Below are 20,521 nucleotides of genomic sequence, written 5' to 3'. Positions count from 1 at the left end.
CTGTCTTATTTTTTACTTATTTTAGTATTTAGTATTACTCTTTAATAATGAAAAAGTATTTTACTCAAATAATCGTTGGAATAATCGTTAGAATATTTGATTACTATAATATTCGATAGCAGCAGCCCCATACTGTAGGCCATATTTTACAGTGCAAAATATTGTAATGTAAAAACAAAGCTTACCTGTGTCTTTACTATGCACACAGAGTGAATACCGACTGCAGATTGAACACAAGATATAATTATTCTGTAAGCACAGTGAAACTGCAGACCAATGGAAATGCAGCGGCTTGTTAATTATTCATGAGCTGCAACAAAGAAATGAGGCATAATGAAACACTGATTAGGTCTTAAGGGCCATGGCATCGCCTGACTGATCATTCAAGATTGAACAAGATGCAATTTTGTACACAGGAGAGAAAATTGTAATCAATTTGCAAGTTTTCTTTGTGGGTCCATCTAAAAGTGTAATGGACAGAGACACTCTTTCTAATAAATATGTGTCACATTAAATCTCAGTCTACAACCTTTTGTATCGTATCAGCTGAAGCATGGTGAGCTTCCTAGAAGAAAAAAAATATTCTATAGGTGTGTACAAATCTAGGTTTATCCATTCGAATTATCTGGAAATTATTATTTTTCTTGAACATATGCGATTTTTAACAGTCAAATTAAAATAAAAAAACAAAAAAAAAACTTAGAAAAAAACACTATTAGTAGGTTCATACTACATAAATGTGCTATAATGAATAATGAATAATATTAAAAAGGTTGGTAGTGAATTTGCCGAATTTGTCACAGGTAGACAGGAGACGGATTTCATTATCTGGTCTAAATTTTCAATACCGTATTTCCAGTCACTAAAGATCCAGACCTGCCTGAAGGGAATAACACTAAGCAAGCAGCCAATCAGTCTTAGCATGCAGATTTTCCATATCTGTCAGAATTTGGTCGTTCAGTGGGCATTAGAATAAGGCGTTGCATTTCGGATCTGAAGGTCATGAGTTCAAATCCCAGGCACAACAAGCTGCAAGTACTGGGCAAGGTCCTTATCCCACTAGCTGCCCAGTATGAATGAGATAAATGTAAGTTGGATAAGGTCATCTGCCAAATGACATACATGTAAATGTACACTGACTGTCCAAAAAAAAAGTCACCACCTGGATTTAACTAAGCAAATAGGTAAGAGCCTCAGCTGGCAATAAGTTATTAAACCCTAACTGATGCAGCTTCTCATTTTTTAAACAACCATGTCGGAAGACGCAGCCTGTGGTTATTAAAAAGATGTTAATCTGTTTCAGAAGGGTAAATGTTTTGGCATGCATCAAGCAAAGAAAAGATCTAAGGAGATCGCTGAAACGACTTAAATTGGGTTAAGAACTGTCCAATGCATTATTAAAAACTGGAAGGATACTGGGGAGCCATTATCTTCGAGGAAGAAATGTGGTCGGAAAAAAATCTTAATGATCATAATTGGCGATCACTTAAATGTTTGGTGAAATCAAATCATTAGAAAACAACAGTAGAAGTCACAGCTATGTTTGGTGGTGAAATTAAGAGCATTTCCACATACACAATGCGAAGGGATCTCAAGGGATTGGGACTAAAGAGCTGTGTAGCCTTAAGAAAGCCACTCATTAGTGAGGCTAATCGGAAAAAAGGCTTTAATTTGCTAGGGAGCAAAAAGATTGGACTCTGGAGCAATGGAAGAAGGTCATGTGGTCCAGATTTACCCTGTTTCAGAGTGACGGATACATCAGGGTAAGAAGAGAAGAACTGATTCACCCATCATGCTTGGTGCTTACCGTACAAGCCTGTGGGGGCAGTGCAATGATCTGGGGTTGCTGCAGTTGATCAAGTCTCGGTTCAGCAACGTTTTGTGCCCAAAGAATGAGGTCAGCTGACTACATGAATACACTGAATGACCAGGTTATTCCATCAATGGATTTTTTCTTCCTTGATGACACCGGCATAATCCAAGATGACAATGCCAGGATTTATCAGGCTCAAATTGTGAAAGAGTGGTTCAGGTAGCATAAGACATCATTTTCACACATGGATTGGCCACAAGAGTCCAGACCTTAACCCCATTGAGAATCTTTGGTATGCTCTGGAGCAGACATTGCGCAGCGGTTCGACTCTCCCATCTTAAATAGAAGATCTTGGTGAAAAATTACTGCAACTATCGATAGGAATAAATGTTGTGACATTGCAGAAGCTTGTCGAAACGATGCCATGGCAAATGTGTGTCATAATCAAAGCTAAAGGCGGAATATTAGGGTGTGACTTTTTTTTTTGGACAGGCAGTGTGTGTGTGTGTGTGTGTATGTGTGTGTGTGTGTGTGTGTGTGTGTGTGTGTGTGTGTGTATATATGTGTACTGCACCAATGCATTTGCATCCAGGTCAAGAAAAATGTTCTTAAGGCTACCAGAAAAGTGTTAATATTTGGCGTTACCATCAGGTGAACGGAAACGCAGTTTCAGTACAAGCACTTATCTCGCAATCAGGCTGCAGATGTTATTGATTTGAACATGGCTGTGCCTGTGCAGTGCTCAGACTGATTGGTATGCAGCAGGACTCTCTGTCATTGACACCAGTATCCCTACAATTCATCCGAAGCTTCTTTCTCTCTTTTAATCTGCAACATTTATCGCTCTCTTCCTCTCTTTTATGTGTGCACACATACATAATGAAATAAAAGAATGACAGAAACTTGATGTCTGGTTATGAATGAATAATCACAGCACATGTAATAAGGGAAGGGGCTGCAATAAACCCCCTTTTACCCCCCATACAAGATGGCCATGCACATTAGGGTGCATGCACATCTGGTTTATCAATATTCAGGGGCTGTTCTCCCCCATCCTGCTGTATTTCCACTCGGATTCTCTCCATGCTGCATACAGTCACAGGGTCATTTGCAGGTCTGGCACATACACAAAACCTCACCTAATGGATTCCCTGTGGACTTTTTGCAGTGCAGACATCGAAAGTGTGCGTAAAGCATGTGTGAGTTTCACCCCACAGGAGCGTCAAGTCAGGTTTAATCAATGATGAATAAAAAAAGATTAATCCTATTATGAATAGTCAAAATATTGTATGGAAGGGTGTTTACGCTTCAGATCTGAAATATGTATCAGGGAAAATGCCAATGGTTTCTGTAAAAAAGACAGCATTGTTTGTCTGGATAGTAAATCCCCCACCTCTATCTTTCTCCCAGACAACAGTCAATTGGTTTCAGCCTAATGAAACATTTATCAGTGAAATTCAGTATTAAAAAAAACAGTGACACAATGTTCCAACAGCTAATACTGCTATCTGGTACATGTTCTCCATGTGTCAAACATAACTATAGCTGCTTCTAATCTTATTGTAACATAAAAATAGGAAACAAAGCCAACAGTCTGCATTTTATTTTTGTAAATGTAATGGACGATTGTTACTGTTGATTCTCTCAAATAAATTAATAAACAAAACTGCCTGGTAAAGAAACCTAAAGAGCTTGAAGAGATGTCTGAGTAATACAAACACAAACCAGTGCAGAGAGAAGTGCTTCAGCTCCATCTCTCGCTGTGAAAAACTGGGGCATCAATGCACTGAAAATAGAGTTGGTGGGGGTGAGGGGGGTAAACACAGGGAGGGTAACTGGATTCACCCTCAGACACACTGAAAGCGAGCTGCCCAGATTGAGGACATGAAACGCTGTATGGAGTGAGGATGATGAGTGGTGGAGGCTTGTTTCCACACTGATAGATTTCTATAACCCGGTTGGGGATACAGGCACGAGCGAGAGCAGGAACACAGCAAGAGCGAGTGGAGGGAAATTACTTCTGTCAATAAGACATTTTCTCTCTCCTTGTGCTTATTCAAAAGCTTGGTCACTTCATTAACTATAGTCTCAACAGAGATTTTAATAGGGGACAGAACCGTCTCCGTCTCACACTGATCGCGTGAACTTTACGACGCAGTTTTATAGGAACTCTGGATCGCCGCATACCTTCTTCCACAGTGGAATCCAACTGGGTGACTTTAACAGCCAGCAGGTCCACGCGCTCCTGCAGGTGGCTCATGCGTAAGCAGAAACTGTTCGCTTCTTTAAACAGCTCGCCGAAGATGTCTTCTGCATGGCGACCTGAAAAAGGGTCTGATGCGTTAAAAAGTAGTTCATCTGTCTACACTAGCATAATAAAAGGAATCAGGAAAAGAGAAGCAACAATGATAAACTAATGGATGTTAGTAATATGAATTTGAAGTTATTTTGTAGTCTAGTATTGTGAACATTGAAAACTTTAGGTGAAATGTATTTAAATGTATTTAAAAATCATCATTTTTATTTTGATCACCGAATGCACTGACATCATAGAGTTCCCAGGCAATATACAGACTAGCACAGACCCATATAATGCACACTACATACTATCCCTTAATGGTGACTATACTGTCCTGCAGTGGCGGGCGGTCAGGGCCAGAAAAACCTTCTCTGCTGGCCGACAACTACCAGAAGCACTGACCTACATTTACAACATAAATTCTAATATTTGTTCCAGAATATTTTATGTAATTTATTCCCAACAGTTTATTTTCTTCATTTCGTAGTGTTTCTCTTGGCTGCACTGCTTCCAGTACGTGTATGTGGATGTTAGATTTTATGTCCAATCAGATTTCAGCCTCTATGTGCTGCCATGTCAATCTAGTCTGCCCAGGGCCTTCAAAGTCTGTACTGCTGGCCGTTTTACCGTACAGAATATTATCAATGAGTCTGTTTCATTAACCAATCAGATTTCATATTCGCCTCACAGGGCAGCTACCTGGCTAAGAATAGCGTCAGCATTTTTCCGTCCTCTGATTGGTTGGTCAGAGGAAAACTGTTACAGCCAAATTCGACTGGCAAAACACGCCTGTAGCTCTGCACACATTACTACATCTGAGATAGACTTTTTTATGCCTATGGAGAAAGAGAAATTAATTTGGTCTCGGACATACTTAAAAAATTTTTTTCCAGAAAAGCTAGACATCGGGAGGAAAGGTTGGCCAAACCCAAAGCTGAATGAGGTTTGAGCTTTGAGAATTGGCTCAAAGAGTGAATACGAGCAGTACCACTGGCTTACAGCCTCTGAGGGGTGGTGCAAATTATGAGTCTGCATCTCTGGTGAGTAGGTTGTATTTTATTTAAATATTTAATGTTTTTGTCATGTTATTAGACAAATATTGATTCAGAACTGCTCCAGATGATGTAGGTGGCACAGTTGCGGTTGTAAAATGGTATTCACCCTCCATATGTGGAATTCCTCTATCTCTGTAAAGCCACACGTTGTTATATTGCGTTTTTGTATAGTATTAATGGGTTCTATAATTGCAGCGTGATAGTAGTGGTAGAAGGAGGTGGGTTAAGTCGGGTAAGTCCCCACTGAAGGCCCAGGTACCAAATGCACGGCCCGGCACTGCTGTCCTGCATAATACAGTAGTATAAAATAATGACTGTCAGAGGTGAAAAGTAACAAATTAGATCAACTCGTGTTACTGTAATTGCATAGTTTTTTTTGTGTACTAGTTTTTCAAAAATCTGTATGTTTTGTTTGAAGTAGCAAGCGGGAAAAAAAACGTGCCACAAAAAATACTGTTAAACTTAATTTTACTTTAGTAAATTTTTAGACTGGTAACTTTACTTGTACCTTATTTTGAGCAGCTGTTAAACAAGGAAAATAAGAGAGAGAGAGAGAGAGAGAGAGAGAGAGAGAGAGAGAGAGAAGAGAGAGAGAGAGAGAGAGAGAGAGAGAGAGAGAGAGAGAGAGAGAGAGAGAGAGAAGGTTGGAAGGTGTGGAGATGGTGAAGCAGGAAGTGGATAAGATTAGTAAGGGAGAAGTGAGAGCAGCAGAGAGGATGAAGGGTAGAAAGTCAGTTGGACCAGATGACATAACAGTAGAAGCATGGAGATGTTTAGAGAGATGGCAGTGGAGTTTTTTACCAGGTTGTTCAACAACATTTTGGAAGGTAAGAGGATGCCTGAGGAATGGAGAAGAAGTGTGCTGGTACTGATCTTTAAGCATAAAGGAGATGTGCAGAACTGCAGTAACTACAGGGAAATAAAGTTGCTCAGTAACACCATGAAGTTATTGGAAAGAGTAGTGGAAGCCAGGCTGAGTAAAGAGGTAACCATTTGTGAGCAACAGTATGGTTTCATGCCGAGGAAGAGCACCACAGATGCCTTATTTGCTTTGAGAATGTTGATGGAGAAGTATAGAGAAGGTCAGAAGGAGTAGCATTGTGTGTTTGTGGATTTAGAGAAAGCGTACAAGAGAGGAGTTGTGGTATTTTATAAGTAAGTCAGGTGTGTCAAAGAAGTATGTGAGAGTGGTGTAGGACATGTATGAGGTGTGACAGCTGTGCAGTAGGAATGACAAACTGGTTTAAGGTGGAGGCTGGACTGCATCAAGGATCGGCTCTGAGCCCTTTCTTGTTTGCAGTGGTGATGGAAAGGTTGACGGACAAGGTCAGACAGGAGCCTCCGTGGACCATGATGGTTGTGGATGATATTGTGATTTGTGGTGAGAGTAGGGAGCAGGTTGAGAAGGGCCTGGAGAGGTGGAGGTACGTGCTAGAAAGAAGGGGAATGAAAGTCAGTAGGAGTAAGACAGAGTACATGTGTGTGAATGAGAGGGAGGGCAGTTGAAGGGAGAAGAGGTGGTGAACATGGAGGAGTTCAGGTACCTGGAATCAACGGTGCAAAGTATTGTGTTAGAGAAGTGAAGAAAAGAGTGCAGGCAGGGTGGAGTGGGTGGAGAATAGTGACAGGAGTGATTTGTGATAGAAGGGTATCTGCGAGAGTGAAAGGGAAAGTTTATAGGACTGTGGTGAGACCTGCGATGTTGTATGGTTTAGATACAGTGGCATTGAGTAAAAGACAGGAGGTGGAGCTGGAGGTAGCAGAGCTAAAGATGTTGAGATTTTGATTGATGAGGATGGACAGGATTAGATGGTTTGGAAGAGGCAGATGTAGAGGACAGAGTAGTATGGAGACGGATTGATCCGCTGTGGTGACCCGTAATGGGAGCAGCCGAAAGAAGAAGAAGAACTTTACTTGTACTTAAGTAAAATTTCATTGACGTAACAGTACTTCAGTACAGAACATTTTATTACTCTTTTCACCTCTGCAGACAGCATACTGCATAACAAAAGTAGCATGCAGTCTTGAACACACCACAAGTTCTGGTGACTCTGAGGATATAAATATCTGCCCCAATTTCCTTAATATTACAGAACCTATTTGTCACACTTACTGAATACTAGGTGAAGAAGACATATCTCTTGGCTACGCCTTTTGACAGCAATCTCTGAAGCCTACTAGACATAACTAACCCACTAACTCTATCTAACTGTTAAAAATACAGCGTAGAGAACAGAACTATCATCCTTGGTCGCTTTGCGATGTGGGGATTTTTTTATTCGAATTGCGCTCTGTAAATCTGTGCATTTCTGTTCTCCACAGAATGTGAGGGATGAGCCTGATATCTGAAGTAATAAAAGAGCAACAAAGATATACTGCCTCCCTAGGTGACTCGCTCTTGTCCGGTACAGAAACGTTAACGCAAAAATGAGAAGAGAAACACAAAACACATTCTGTTAGTTACAACAATATTATTAGTTATCAATTACATTCTTATTATTCATATCACAACAATCCCTATGACATAGCACTGACTGTGAATTGCTCTTACATGCTTGTCACGGTCATGTAGGACTTACTGAAGCTAATAAACACCATTTGCACATTCAATTCGCTTTAGCTTTAAATAACCATGAAAGAAACTCTGCCTTGGTGCCTCACTAAGCAAACGGCTCTAAAGAGTCATTCTTCTATGAAATATATGAACTTCACTGTCGTTTTTTCTCACTTTGGGGCTAAATGTTCACCAGTGTCAAAATTGCTTTAGTCAATGAATATAGACTCCCTTCTGTCATTAAACTTTCACTCCGCACTCCTCTCTGTTTTCAGTATTACCACAAAGGGACTGGTGAAAGGGACTGACTTACTGAGGCTACCGAGCTGCTTGATGACAGCCGCTAGAGTGCTGTTGGTGACACACTCAAGCTCACTGGAGACTCGGTCAGGCAGAGCTCCCCTGCACAGGTGCCTGGGCTCGATGCTCCTCTTTACCAGTGGCATGGCGATATACTGCACAGAGAAAGAAGGAGAAAGAGAAGAAGGAAAAAGAGATTGCGAGAATCATCATTCATGGTCAATGACATCATGATAATCAAGACAGAATAAAAAATAAAAAAAAAGTCACCCTCCATATTACCGTATTTTTCGGACTATAAGCCGCTACTCTTTTCCCCACGTTTTGAACCCCGCGGCTTAAACAACGAAGCGGCTTATTTATGAATTTTTCCTGGGTTTTTCCCGGTTTCACAAACTTCAAGCCAAAAAACTAAACCCCATAACATTAGACCAATTAAATTTCCAAATGGAAACGAAAAAACGCACCTCACCTGTGTTCTGAGCTGCACGGCATCGGGAATAAAAAAGTTTTTTTTAAGCGCACGACGATGCCAAAAGATAAACTCCCGAGAGAAATATTTGTGAAAGGAAGGAGGAAGACAGTGAACAATGACTTTCTTGGTAGGCTACTGTTTAGATACAAGCCGTTGTAACGCATTGAGTCTGGGTCAAGGGAGAGCTCACTAACTCCAGTTGCAACAGAAATCATATAAGCACAGACAGGTTTCCAAAACTCGTGTCTTTTTTATTTTTCTTGGCAACAGCGTTACGGGTTAGTCAAAGAAACTTAGAAATGAGCATCAGAAAATAATAAGGACATAATCCTCAGTCTTGCACACACGCAGTAATAGCGGAAAAATGCAGTGCCAGGCTATTCCCAAAATACCGCTCTGCTCATAAAGAAAGCGCAACATATTTCACCTGTTACACCGTGTAACAGACACTGTCTTTCGTTAAAGCCTGTGTAAAGTTTATTAGTTTTAGTGTGCGGCTTATAGACAGGTGCGGCTTATTTATGTTTAAAATAAAAATATTTGTAAAATTCAGTGGGTGCGGCTTATATATGAGTGCGCTTTATAGTCCGGAAATTACGGTAAACACATCCAGTGATGTATGTAGCGGTATCATTGCAATTGTGACTGAAAAACTGACATGATACCAAACATTTCCTGAAAGAAGACCACAGACTACTTGATTTAAAATTCCACCTAGACGGAACCCGCTGTTCTGGAAAAAAAATTATTACATTGATTTTCAGATTTTTGTTTAATTTGCGATTCTCATATGAATGATAATCCAGCCATTTGATGTGCGCTTTAAAGACAGACTGACCTCTGTATACTGGACCTTCTGCTGAGGTATAATGATGGCATCATCACATTAAAGGCAAGCATTCCCAGTATGAGCCTGATCTGTGTTTGTGTGTGTGTGTGTGTGTGTGTGTGTGTGTGTGTGTGTGTGTGTGTGTGTTTGTATAATTACCCCTGGGGCCAATTTTAATCTCAGGTTGTTTTCACTGTGCCAGACAACGCAGAACAAAGATCTAATGAGTCACAGATACCAAACCACACATACATTAAACCTCATACACAGGGGACAACCACAGACAACGCGTCATTCAGACTGTACATGGGTAGTTAAAACGCTGCGAATGTGGTAATAAATGGCAAAAGCCTGTTCTATTAACATATTTAATATAGTAACGTTTTCCATAAGCATAGTACTGTATGTGTTCTTAAGCACTTTTGTAAGTCGCTCTGGACAAGGGTAAATGTAAATGTGTTTAGCTCAATGTATTTCTAGTGGTCTGAAGCACATCTGATAATATACAGTATAATAACTGATTAGTTCTTTCAAGTGTAATAAGGTAAAGGAAATTGTGCACAAGGGACCTTCAGCTTTATCCTTCTTCGGTCTGACAGTCTTCAAAGACGTCCACTGTACTGTCATAGTAATTGCTTAGGGATTCTGGTCCCCACACACACACACACACACACACACACACACACACACACACACACACACACACACACACACACACACACACACACACACACACACACATCATCCTTAAACATGATATACTGAACAAACAAAGAAGCTTAAATATGTATTTTTTTCCTGTAATCTCACCTAAAGTATCTGGCGGAATAAAAAGATCAATATTGAATAATAATCCACGTTTCAGTGTAAGAAAGAAGGATAGGTGTAGCACAAGTACACATGTCGCTCACATACACACACAGAGGCAGTACATTAACCTGGACACAAGCTGCACTGCATAGCAACCAGAACAGGTCGATACCCAGTTACCAATGACAAATGAAAACGACTCTGGCATTTTGGAAAGCTGTGTGTGTGTGTGTGTGTGTGTGTGTGTGTGTGTCTGTATGTACACTGCACAATAAAAAAACCTGCAATAGTCACCTCCATGCTTTAGATTCAGATTTCATCCTAGTTCTGTTTTGAGGTGTTTAATATGAGATGTCAAGATGCTGAAGAGTGTAACCTCATAGTTGTGGATCGTTAAAATTGGCCGTTAAAACTTAGCCATAGCCATAGCATCTTAGACAAATCAATCTGTAAAATCTATACTTTCTGGATTTTTCTACTTTTATATTTGTACTATGCCCAGTCCTTATATACACTGATCAGAAATAACATTATGACATTATTATGATTATGATTCTCTCTTCATCATGGCACCTGTTAGTGGGTGGGATATATTAAGCAGCAAGTCAACATTTTGTCCTCAAAGTCTATGTGTTAGAAGCAGGAAAAATGGGCGAGCGTAAGGATTTGAGCGAGTTTTAGAAGACACGATTTATGATGGCTAGACAACTGGGTCAGAGCATCTCTAAAACTGCAGCTCTTGTGTCATGTTCCCGGTGTGTGCTCAATTGGTCATGACTGTTTTGGCAGCAAAAGGCAGGTGGTCATAATGTTATGCCTGGTTGGTGGTCATGTGGGACATGGATCCAAATTTGGCTTAGTATACAGAATAAAGCAGTGCCAGAGAGGTTTTTTAAGCATCTGGCATAGACTAGACAGGGTGCAACAAAAAAGCTGTAAGTGTAAGCAAAGATTTAGCAAGATAATCAGCTTTCAGGACAAACAAAGTAGACTGAAAGGCTCTGCACTACATATCCTTAGTAAGTGCCCTGTCAGGGCCACAGTAATTTTAATTAGGCTAGCAGTTTGTTTATGTTTTGGAAGACAGAACCGAATATGTAAGTTAGAAAATATCAATAACAGGTACAAACAAAGTACACAAGAAACAGATGATGAATTGGAGCCATAATTCACAGCAATTTTGGCATTTCTAACGTTTTTTTTTTCTCCAGAACCTTCCAGTATTTCTGAGGTAATAGTATTTTAGGCCACATCCACTTTAGATTTATACACAGTTCAATATAAAAGCATCACTAAAAAGAAAAGTGATTGATTTGAACTCACTGTTCCTCAACAACAATGCGTTATAACTAATTCAAGTCACCCGAGATAAAATATTTACACTGGGTTTCTTTGTTCTGTCAGTTCTCCTTTGCTTCCTGTTCTTTCCTCTCTTTATTTCACCGTGTTGATCCATTAATAAAACAGCTAGGTTGTGTATGTGAGCACTACAGCACTGAGCCTGAGCTGTGTAATCATGACTTGCTGGAGAGACTGCCTTGAGATTAGAGAGCTGTAGTATAAGTAACAGAAGGATGGGTTAATTAAGAGGGGGGCAAATTGTTGCTGCACTTGTTTTCTTTATCTTGAGCCCACCAAAGTCATCTTGAAATGCCAGTTCTATTGTTCTTGCTATACACTAAATTCATTTGAGAACAAAAGATAAATATGAGCAAAATTTCAGCTTTCATTTCTTGATATTTACATCCTTTTACATATTGACCTCACCCATTTACCAAGTGAAAGTAATAAAATATGCAAGATGTTTCCTGCTGCCCAGGTGTGGGCTGTCAAATTGATTCCTTATACCATGAATACTACTTAATGTCAAATTATGGTTTAAACCCCTGGATTCAACTGTGAAAAAAGCATAAACCAACAAGAAGATAATAGAGAGATGTATATTAGAGAAAAGCAAACCATTTTGAAGCTAGGAAAAGAAGAAGAAATTGTTCAAAATGTGGAGAAGGAAAGGATCTCTTTATGATCCACAACATACAGTACTCATCAGTTGTGAAAGGTGGTGGTGGGATAACGGCTTGGGCTTGCATGACTCTTCTGGGACAGGTTTACTAATCTTCATTACTGGTGTAACTCATGACAAACAAGCGCTTCAACAGGGGGAAAAGTGGAAGACTGGACAAATTAATTGGCTTTAACTTAATTGAGCAGCATTTCACCTCCTGGAAAAAAAATACACACCCCCATACAAAAAAAAAAACAACAAAAAGAAGCTGCAGAAAAGCATATTAGGAGAAGAATGCAACAGAGTATTAATGTCATTGGGTTTCTAGCTTAAAGGAGGTAACCAAATGCAAACAAATATTAGGTTTTATTTACTTTCAGAAAATCAGTTCCAATGTTTTTGCTCACATGTACAGTACATTTAATTTTCTGCCACCAAAAGGTGCCATGTTCTAAATATAACACATTTAGATTTACAAAACAGAAAAGTCTTAAACAACAGTATCTTAAAAAAATGCACGTCTGTATTCATTAAACACAAGAAAACAATTGACATTAAAGATCATGAGTTACCGGTTAGTACATTTCCTGTGCAACATGTATGTGTTTTTCTGTGTTTCGACACAGCAAGTAGCCTGTAACACTGTGCACCGTGTGGCATATAGAAGCGACTGGAGCAAAACAGCAAAGAATAGACGAATGGATTTGAATGGCACCATTCCCAAACCCCCGCCTTTCCCTGATCCCCTTTTTCCATGGCTTCTGCAAAGGCTCTTTGATGTGTGAATCTCCCCTCTCTCTCTCTCTCTCTCTCTCTCTCTCTCTCTCTCTCTTGCTCTCTCTCTTCTCTCTTCTAGCTCAGCCAAAATGCAAGCAAAATGTGATGGCTTTTTCCGGCTTCTAATCAAATACGCATAAAACTGCCCCAAGAGACAAGGAAGAAAATGTTACCATGGTTTCTTTTCATGCCTTTTTTTTTCTTTTGCTTAATCAAAAATAGGGTGACAAAAGTACTGACAAAGAAAGAGGGACAGAAAGACACAGAGAGAAAGATCTAGAATATAGATGAGAGAGAGAGAGAGAGATACAGGACAGTGACCACAATGTACAGAAAGGTAGTCACATAGACAGAGAGAACAAAGTGAGACTTACAAAAAAAACTGAGAGAGAAAACAGAGTGGATAGAGAGAGAGAGAGAGAGAGAGAGAGAGAGAGAGAGAGAGAGAGAGAGAGAGAGAGAGAGAGAGAGAGAAAGAAAGAAAGAAAGAGAGAGGCATAATCAGAGTGACAGAAATCGACAGAGACCAAGAGCAAGAGAGAGACGGAACAGAAAAAGGTGGAGCGACAGTAAGAGACAGGGAGCAGAAGAGGGACTCTTACAGAGCAGCAATTGGAGGAAATTATAAGAAGGTGAGAGATTATGAATAAAACATGGTGAGTGTGAAGCAGCTTAATACAGAAGGGGGAAAACACAGATTGGTTATCCTAAACACACACAAACTCAGACAGACAGGAGACTGCATGAGAACACACGCTGCCTACAAATGACCAAATAAGACACATCATCTTTTCTCAAGGATCAGGACTGAATCTAAACTAACGCTCCTGAATTTGAAGAATATAAAAACGTGTTCAGTTTAAATTTTCTTACTTTGACTCCATACGTTCACAAGCTTCATTAAGGTCCTCAGTGTGGTGGTTCCCAGAACTGCACTGCACCACAATTTGGTACGTTTTTTTTTTTTTTTTTTTTTAACCATTGTATAATAAGCTACTATCAAATTAAACCATTCTGAATAAAGAATCACTGGCAGACACAATCACTAAGGTCAATAAGCCTATTTGAGCATAGAGCATCTGTGTATTAATATGTCATATTCAGTTTGTCTTAAGCTACGTTCACACTAACTAGTGGCAGACTAGCTATTAACAGTGACATAAATTACGATTTTATCAATTCTTCACAAATAAGTTATAATGCAATAAAGTAGCAAATACGAATCAGGCCGCTCCTGTGGAACGTGCGGTTCAACCTGTGGTTTCTTTAGTTCCTGACTGTACAAACACAACAAAGAAATAAAGCTGGGAAAGAAACAGCTAGGGCTGCAACTAACGATTATTTTGATAAATTGGACGATTTTTTATGAGATGTTTTGATTATAACTATATAAAACCCAAATTCAAGGTATTCATGTATAAAAGTGTACTTAAAAAAATGCAAAAGCCACATATTAAGTTTAACCATCTTTAATGTAGACATTTTAAAGCTTATAGTAGCTGCTTGTTGAGGGATGCAAGAGGGATTTCTCCTTTAACAAATTCACTCATGCTGGGTTGTTTCTTTCTGAAAAAAATATATTAATAATTTGCATAAGCATTTGCATAAGCACTGTAAAGCAATTTGTGTAAATCAACATTTGTATTGTATTTTGCAGATGGCAAGTTGACAACCAGGCTTAAAAAAATTAATATAAAATATAATACAACATTGGTTTAAAAATGTTTGTGAAAAAAAATACAGACAATTTGTTCAGTTGTGAAGATATAAGCATTTAAATTAATAAAAATTTTGTATAATAATTAAATGATAAATGCATAAGTTAAATATAGAAACATTGAAAACCAGCGTTTGAATGTAGTAAAGCTGCAGTTAATCACGTTTGAAAACAGATAAGTTACTGTTGTAGCAGAAAATGCTATAAAAGAGAATAGAATGGAAACGCAGCAAGCGAAAAGGCTTGATCAATTTTTTTTTTTTAAGAACAAAATGTGCATTGGTGTACAAATGCATAATTATTCTCTAAAAACCACAACAGTGACTAAAAATGTAATCGTTTACTGCTGCTGTTATTTGCTGCTTTCAGATTTAGTGTTTGTTCGCACCGGTTTAATTGAATGTCACGAGTGAGCTGATGCAACCTGATGCTTGCGAGTCACAACAGAACAGATCCAGTGCGACTGTCCAGAAGTTAACAAATAAACAGTTTACACAATCGCACTTCATTTAACTGTACCATTTTCACATTATGAGGATTATTATAAAACAGGTTTTTGCTCACCTTGCTGATGTTTCACCTTCATCCGAGACTCCAGTGTGGTACTTCAATGCCACTCGAGCTCCGCTTTGCATAACTTCCAGGTTACAGTTTTCTTTGTTGCGTTTAATATAAAATGTTCTCATGCCTTGGATGACTTGGGAGGCACACTTTTTCCTGCTGCCAGTTGACCCTGTACTGTCCACCATTTTTGCAAGTGGCTATGTAATCTTCCCATAACTTGAGCAGCCCAACTAATCGATAACGGCATTTATTGACAATGAATTTCATTTTGCATGATTTTATTGATTACTTGTTGCAGCCCTGGAAACAGCAGTGATCTCTGGAACATCTGGTTAGTTTGCTTTGTTAATCTGCCAATGAACTAAGCATGAATTCTAACATTAAATCTTCAGTATTAGGGCTGTCAATCATTTAAAACATTTAATCGCAATTTATTGCATGATTGTCATTAATTAAATCGTGATTAATCACAAATGAATCGCAGATCTTTATCTGTTCTAAATGTACCTCAAATGAATACTTTTCAAGTTTGTAATACTCTGATCAACATGCCCATGGACAAGTATGGATGCTTCATGCAAATGTATATTTATTATTAGTGGAACCCGACTCAACATAGAGCATACCGACTAGACATGTTTCAAAGATCATAGATGTTTTTCGAAGAACTTGTGAATGTCTATTAGACACTGAAAAAAACACAGAAATATCAGGTTCCCATTACTTCTCTTTTCTTTGCGATAAGCCAGTTGCTCAAACAGACAGGCCTGTTAACATTTATAGATGAAATACTCTTGTAAATGTTTTTAAGTAATTACGGTGTTTTAAATGACACAAATCGACACCAAACAGAACTATGAAACTATGTTTCCACACGGACGGTTTTAATTGGCGCATATGTACACCATGGCAGATTTTCGTGCTTGATTTGAGACGTCAGTCCAACAAATGTTTAGTGATTAAAAATGGTTGTCCGTAAAGGTTTTTTTTATATCTGAGTAAAGAAAGGACATTGTGAATAAATGTGTGGTGTGTTAAAGGTTTTAATATAGCCTCTTTTATATTTATTTCTAAAATTTATAAATTTGATTAAACAGAAATGCGTGCTAATTAATTTGCGTTAACGCGCTATTAACACGTTAATTTTGACAACCCTATTTAATATACAGTATAACTAAAACAATGGTGTGTATAAATCATATAAAGAGCAGTAGGCTATACTATCATGTCTACTTTAATTTCTCACTGCAGAACAGAACAGTATACTTTCACAAATGAACACAACAGCAGTCATTACAAGCTCATAAGAGATTAACTAAATCTCTAAAACACAACTTGCCTTGTCTTACCTAGTCTTTCTTTTGTGAACATAGGATTACAAATGGCCTCCTACTGGATTGTCACCTGTTACTGCATGTTTTCATTTTTCGGGTTGAAATATATATGTTGGGGCTTGGAACGATTCCTTGAGGAGCTCCATTAATTCAATATATATAATATATATTTATATATAAAACAATTATTTTGCCTTGTTGCTTCGTTTAGTTCATTTAACTACGCACGGAGCATTGTGTTTCTCCACGGACATTTATTACTGATGCACCACCTGCTAAATTCTAGGGCGCTCTGGACAGGTAAACACAGAAAACACTGCAGAATGAAAAATGGAGAAATGGGGAGAAAACAGCAGAGACGATTCAGGGCCAAAGAAAGCGACAGAAAGTTTCCAAGGTTTTGATCCAAGGATCATTTTAAACTAAAATACATACAGTGCGTTTACCCTTTTTTTAAAGTCATTTGGAATTGATTTTTATATTTTAATTTTATTTTTTCTAAAAGTCTTTTTTTCTCTCATATATTGCTGTTTAATAAAGAAAAAGTACTTCTTATCCGATTACTCCATAAATCGATGGAATAATCGGTAGAATACTCGATTACTAGAACCAATAGCTGCAGCCCAAGTATATTTGGCATAATATTGTGTTATTGTATGTATTGGAACGCTATTCATATGATTTCACCTATGATTTCATCTAATTTTGACTCATATATCTATAAGTTGAACTTCTATACAACACAAAAACATCTAAACATTGCTATAAAACTAACATTCCCTCTATCCCTCCTACTCCTTTGCCCTCCTGTCAAACACAATCAAATGTGGTGGCCTCAGCACAATTCCAGGCTAGCAGAGGCCCACGTGAGCGCCGATGTCCCCATTCCCCTCTGTGCACCGTCCTGGTTGAGCTCCAGCTTAGAGTCAGATCTGCATCTACATCCACTTTACCCTGCAGGGCTTTCAGCAGTGTCAGAGAAAAAGTATGTGCATGATTTGTACGTGCTTACAAAAACAGTGTTCTGAAATCAATCCTACATAAAATTTAGTTTAGCAATGGCAAAACGCAATACTCACCAGTGTGGACTATATTTGCTTGTACTGGATTTAGCTCCAATATTAAAATCAGTCTGGTAGAATAGTTGGATATATGAGTAAGAATTACAAACGATGCCATTTTCTTAGTTTCGATTTTTCACTCCGGTTAATCAGGATCACACCTCCCTCACATGATACGGTTTACAGTGCCGTAACTCCCCTGAGGTCAGTGGGACAGTGGCTAAGCCTGATCCTGGATCAGCTCAAATGGGCAATGCAATATTTGCTAAAATACAAAACCACTGTTGTCACTAGGAAAAGGAACATCAACATCAATTCGCTTCCCCGCATGACAGAATCATATGTCTTCCAGCAGTATTGCATCAGAGTGATGGAAAAGAGAAGCCTGGGTGGAAAGTAGATCTGATAAAAGGGGGGAAAAGCAGAAATGAGGGCATAGCTGAGGACAGTGAAAGACACAGACAAGCCAAAAATGACACTAAGACCAAACAAGGATGAATCCATGCCTGCTCTTTTTTCAGTAATTTCAGATTTGGACTGATATGTTTTGTCCTAACAATTTTTTATTTAATGTTCATCATTATCAGTGCTGACCTCAGCATGCTGTTCGTGTTGATTTTTCCCCCTTGTGTCCTGGGTGCTTTGTTTTTCTCTCAAAAAATAACCATGTGGATATTTCAATGTCAGAATGAATTTAGGCGTGAATGATTGTACAAACCTGATATACACCGATCTGACGCAACGTTATAGCCACAGATCAGGCATACCATTATGACCATCTGCCTAATATCGTGTTTGTCCTGCCAAAACAGTCCTGACCATTCATTACCCATCATTACCAGCATGAACTTCTTCAGCAATTTGAGCTACAGTAGCTCATCTGTTGGACCTGCAATCATTAAGTCCAACTTTAAGAACTTAGTATTGTGGTTCTATACACATTTTGGGGGAGGTGGTGGTGGGGGGTCCCTCTGAAGGAGAATAAAGCACTCAGGTGATAAGTAAAAACCAAACATGCAAGGGAAGTAGCTGTCCTGCCTCAGATAACTCTCTCTCTCAGACCACTTTATTGTCATAGAAATACCGAAAGGTTCACACAGCTTTGGCATTTTTTCAGATCTTTGGTTAAATCATGAGCAAATGGTCACCAACACAGCCGGAGGCAGAGACAAGGCGATACCTCGCCACTTAGTTTCATACACAGCAGTGTAGGAGCTTGCAAACCTCCATCCAGCACTTCCTTTTACATCATCATGTATTTTATGCTGTTACTTCATTTGTCTCCTAAAGATGTATCACATGTGTATATATGCGTGTATAGTTCACAATACAGAAGAATAAAATAAAACATATATTTAAAAGATTACATTCCTTCGCTCCCCACGTGTATCAAAGAGCCTCGGCTGCCCATCGCGCCGGGTTCATCACTGTTCCTTCCTTGGACCACTTTTGATAGATACTGAGCACTGCAGACCAGGAACATCACAAAAGAGCTGCAGTTTTGGAAATGCTAGCAATCACAATTTGGCCCTGGTCAAACTCAAATTCTTACCCATTTTTCCTGCTTTGAACACATCAATTTTGAGGACAAAATGTTCACTTGATTTATATCCCCATGTATACTGTAGATATATGAGACAGTGAATCAGTTAAACTTCACCATTAAACATATCGACTTTGAGGACAGAATGTTAACTTGCTGCTTAATAAATCCCAACCACAAACAGGTGCCATGATGAAAAGATAATCAGTGTTTTTTACTGCTCCGTTCATAATGTTAGAAAGTCATCATGTTATGCCATAACCAGTGCTGGGCCAAATCATCTACGCTTCTACAGGAATCGGAATCACGGTTGAAACACAGCTGTGCTGATATTCGCCACAATCTCACTCTTGTTCATGTGATATTGCTCATTTGTAAGCCAATTGAAATAAAATTGTCTGCTAAATAAAAAGATATATCTAATAATAGATACACTTCAGGCCTCTAAATGTTGTACCTGATCAGCAAAATCAGTATGAATACCTTAAATCCTATGAAAAGCAAAAATAGGAAAAAAAAAAAGAACTTTTATTTCTCCGACTGCTCATGTTGTCTCCAAGTACAGCACAGTTTATGTCAGTGGTGTGAAAGCCACACGGATGTGCTAAAATCACAAGCCTCTGCATAAAACTGGCCTAATTATAAACTCTAAAAAAGCTTCACACGTGGCTGTGGCGTTAATCATCCCAAACCCACACGTCTATAATTAATAGCTGAGGCAGAAGAACGGGTCAGCTGTCAAACTTACATTTTTTTTTTGGTCTGTTAAGTGTTCAAGCGCTGATGGAATTGTTACAAGTTTTGAGCCAAAACTGACGACATTAATCGGTCGACTGACACCATCATTGATCACCAATGATCTAGTGCTTAGACTCCTTCCCACGGCAAAGGGGAATTGATCACGTGCTGCTGCCCAGGGTTGCTGACTCAGCATGCCTGGATATAAATGAATGTGTGGGTATGTAAGAAATAAACAAGAAAAGCATCCAAAAACCAGCAACCTACAAAAAAAAACCCTGTGACATTACAATCCCTATATGCACACCTTCATTCTAGTAGCAAACTCTCTGTTTCATGAACTGCTAGTGATTTTTGGAGGAAGTTGTAACCCTTATGACACTGTGAAAACAGTGTATGTGCATCTGTGGGTGAAAGACAAACAGCTAGTTAAGGGATAACAATGGGATATTCCTGTTCTGCACCATGCTGACTCGACACCATGTTATTCCACTGTAGCACATTGCTTTTTAGGCTGCTCACAACAAACGCAAAAGCTAAAAGACAATGCTGTTTATCTCCTACAGAGACAGCAGGTTGTGTCACCGTACAGCCACATGCAATGACAATATGGGGCAGAGGTGGTCAAAGGCACATTAATAACAGCG

General features: G+C 38.9%; 1 protein-coding gene across 6 annotated transcripts in view; it reads right to left on the bottom strand.

Annotated features, from left to right (window-relative positions):
* Positions 1–20,521, bottom strand: part of LOC310726169 (actin-binding protein WASF3) — a 37,005-nt gene that overhangs the window by 11,452 nt on the left and 5,032 nt on the right. For all 6 annotated transcript variants that reach the window (XM_083541493.1, XM_083541490.1, XM_083541489.1 and 3 more), the window contains exons 2-3: positions 8,035–8,176; positions 4,001–4,135 (exon numbers count right to left, since the gene is read on the bottom strand). In XM_083541493.1, coding sequence (XP_083397619.1) covers positions 4,001–4,135; positions 8,035–8,167 — 268 coding nt within the window. In that variant the 5' untranslated portion in view covers positions 8,168–8,176. The remainder of the gene's footprint in view (positions 1–4,000; positions 4,136–8,034; positions 8,177–20,521) is intronic.

Source organism: Silurus aristotelis (genome assembly GCF_946808225.1).
Source record: "Silurus aristotelis genome assembly, chromosome: 5".
Lineage (NCBI taxonomy): Eukaryota > Metazoa > Chordata > Actinopteri > Siluriformes > Siluridae > Silurus > Silurus aristotelis.
Note: the sequence above shows the minus strand (reverse complement) of the source record. Positions and strands in the feature narration are given on the sequence as shown.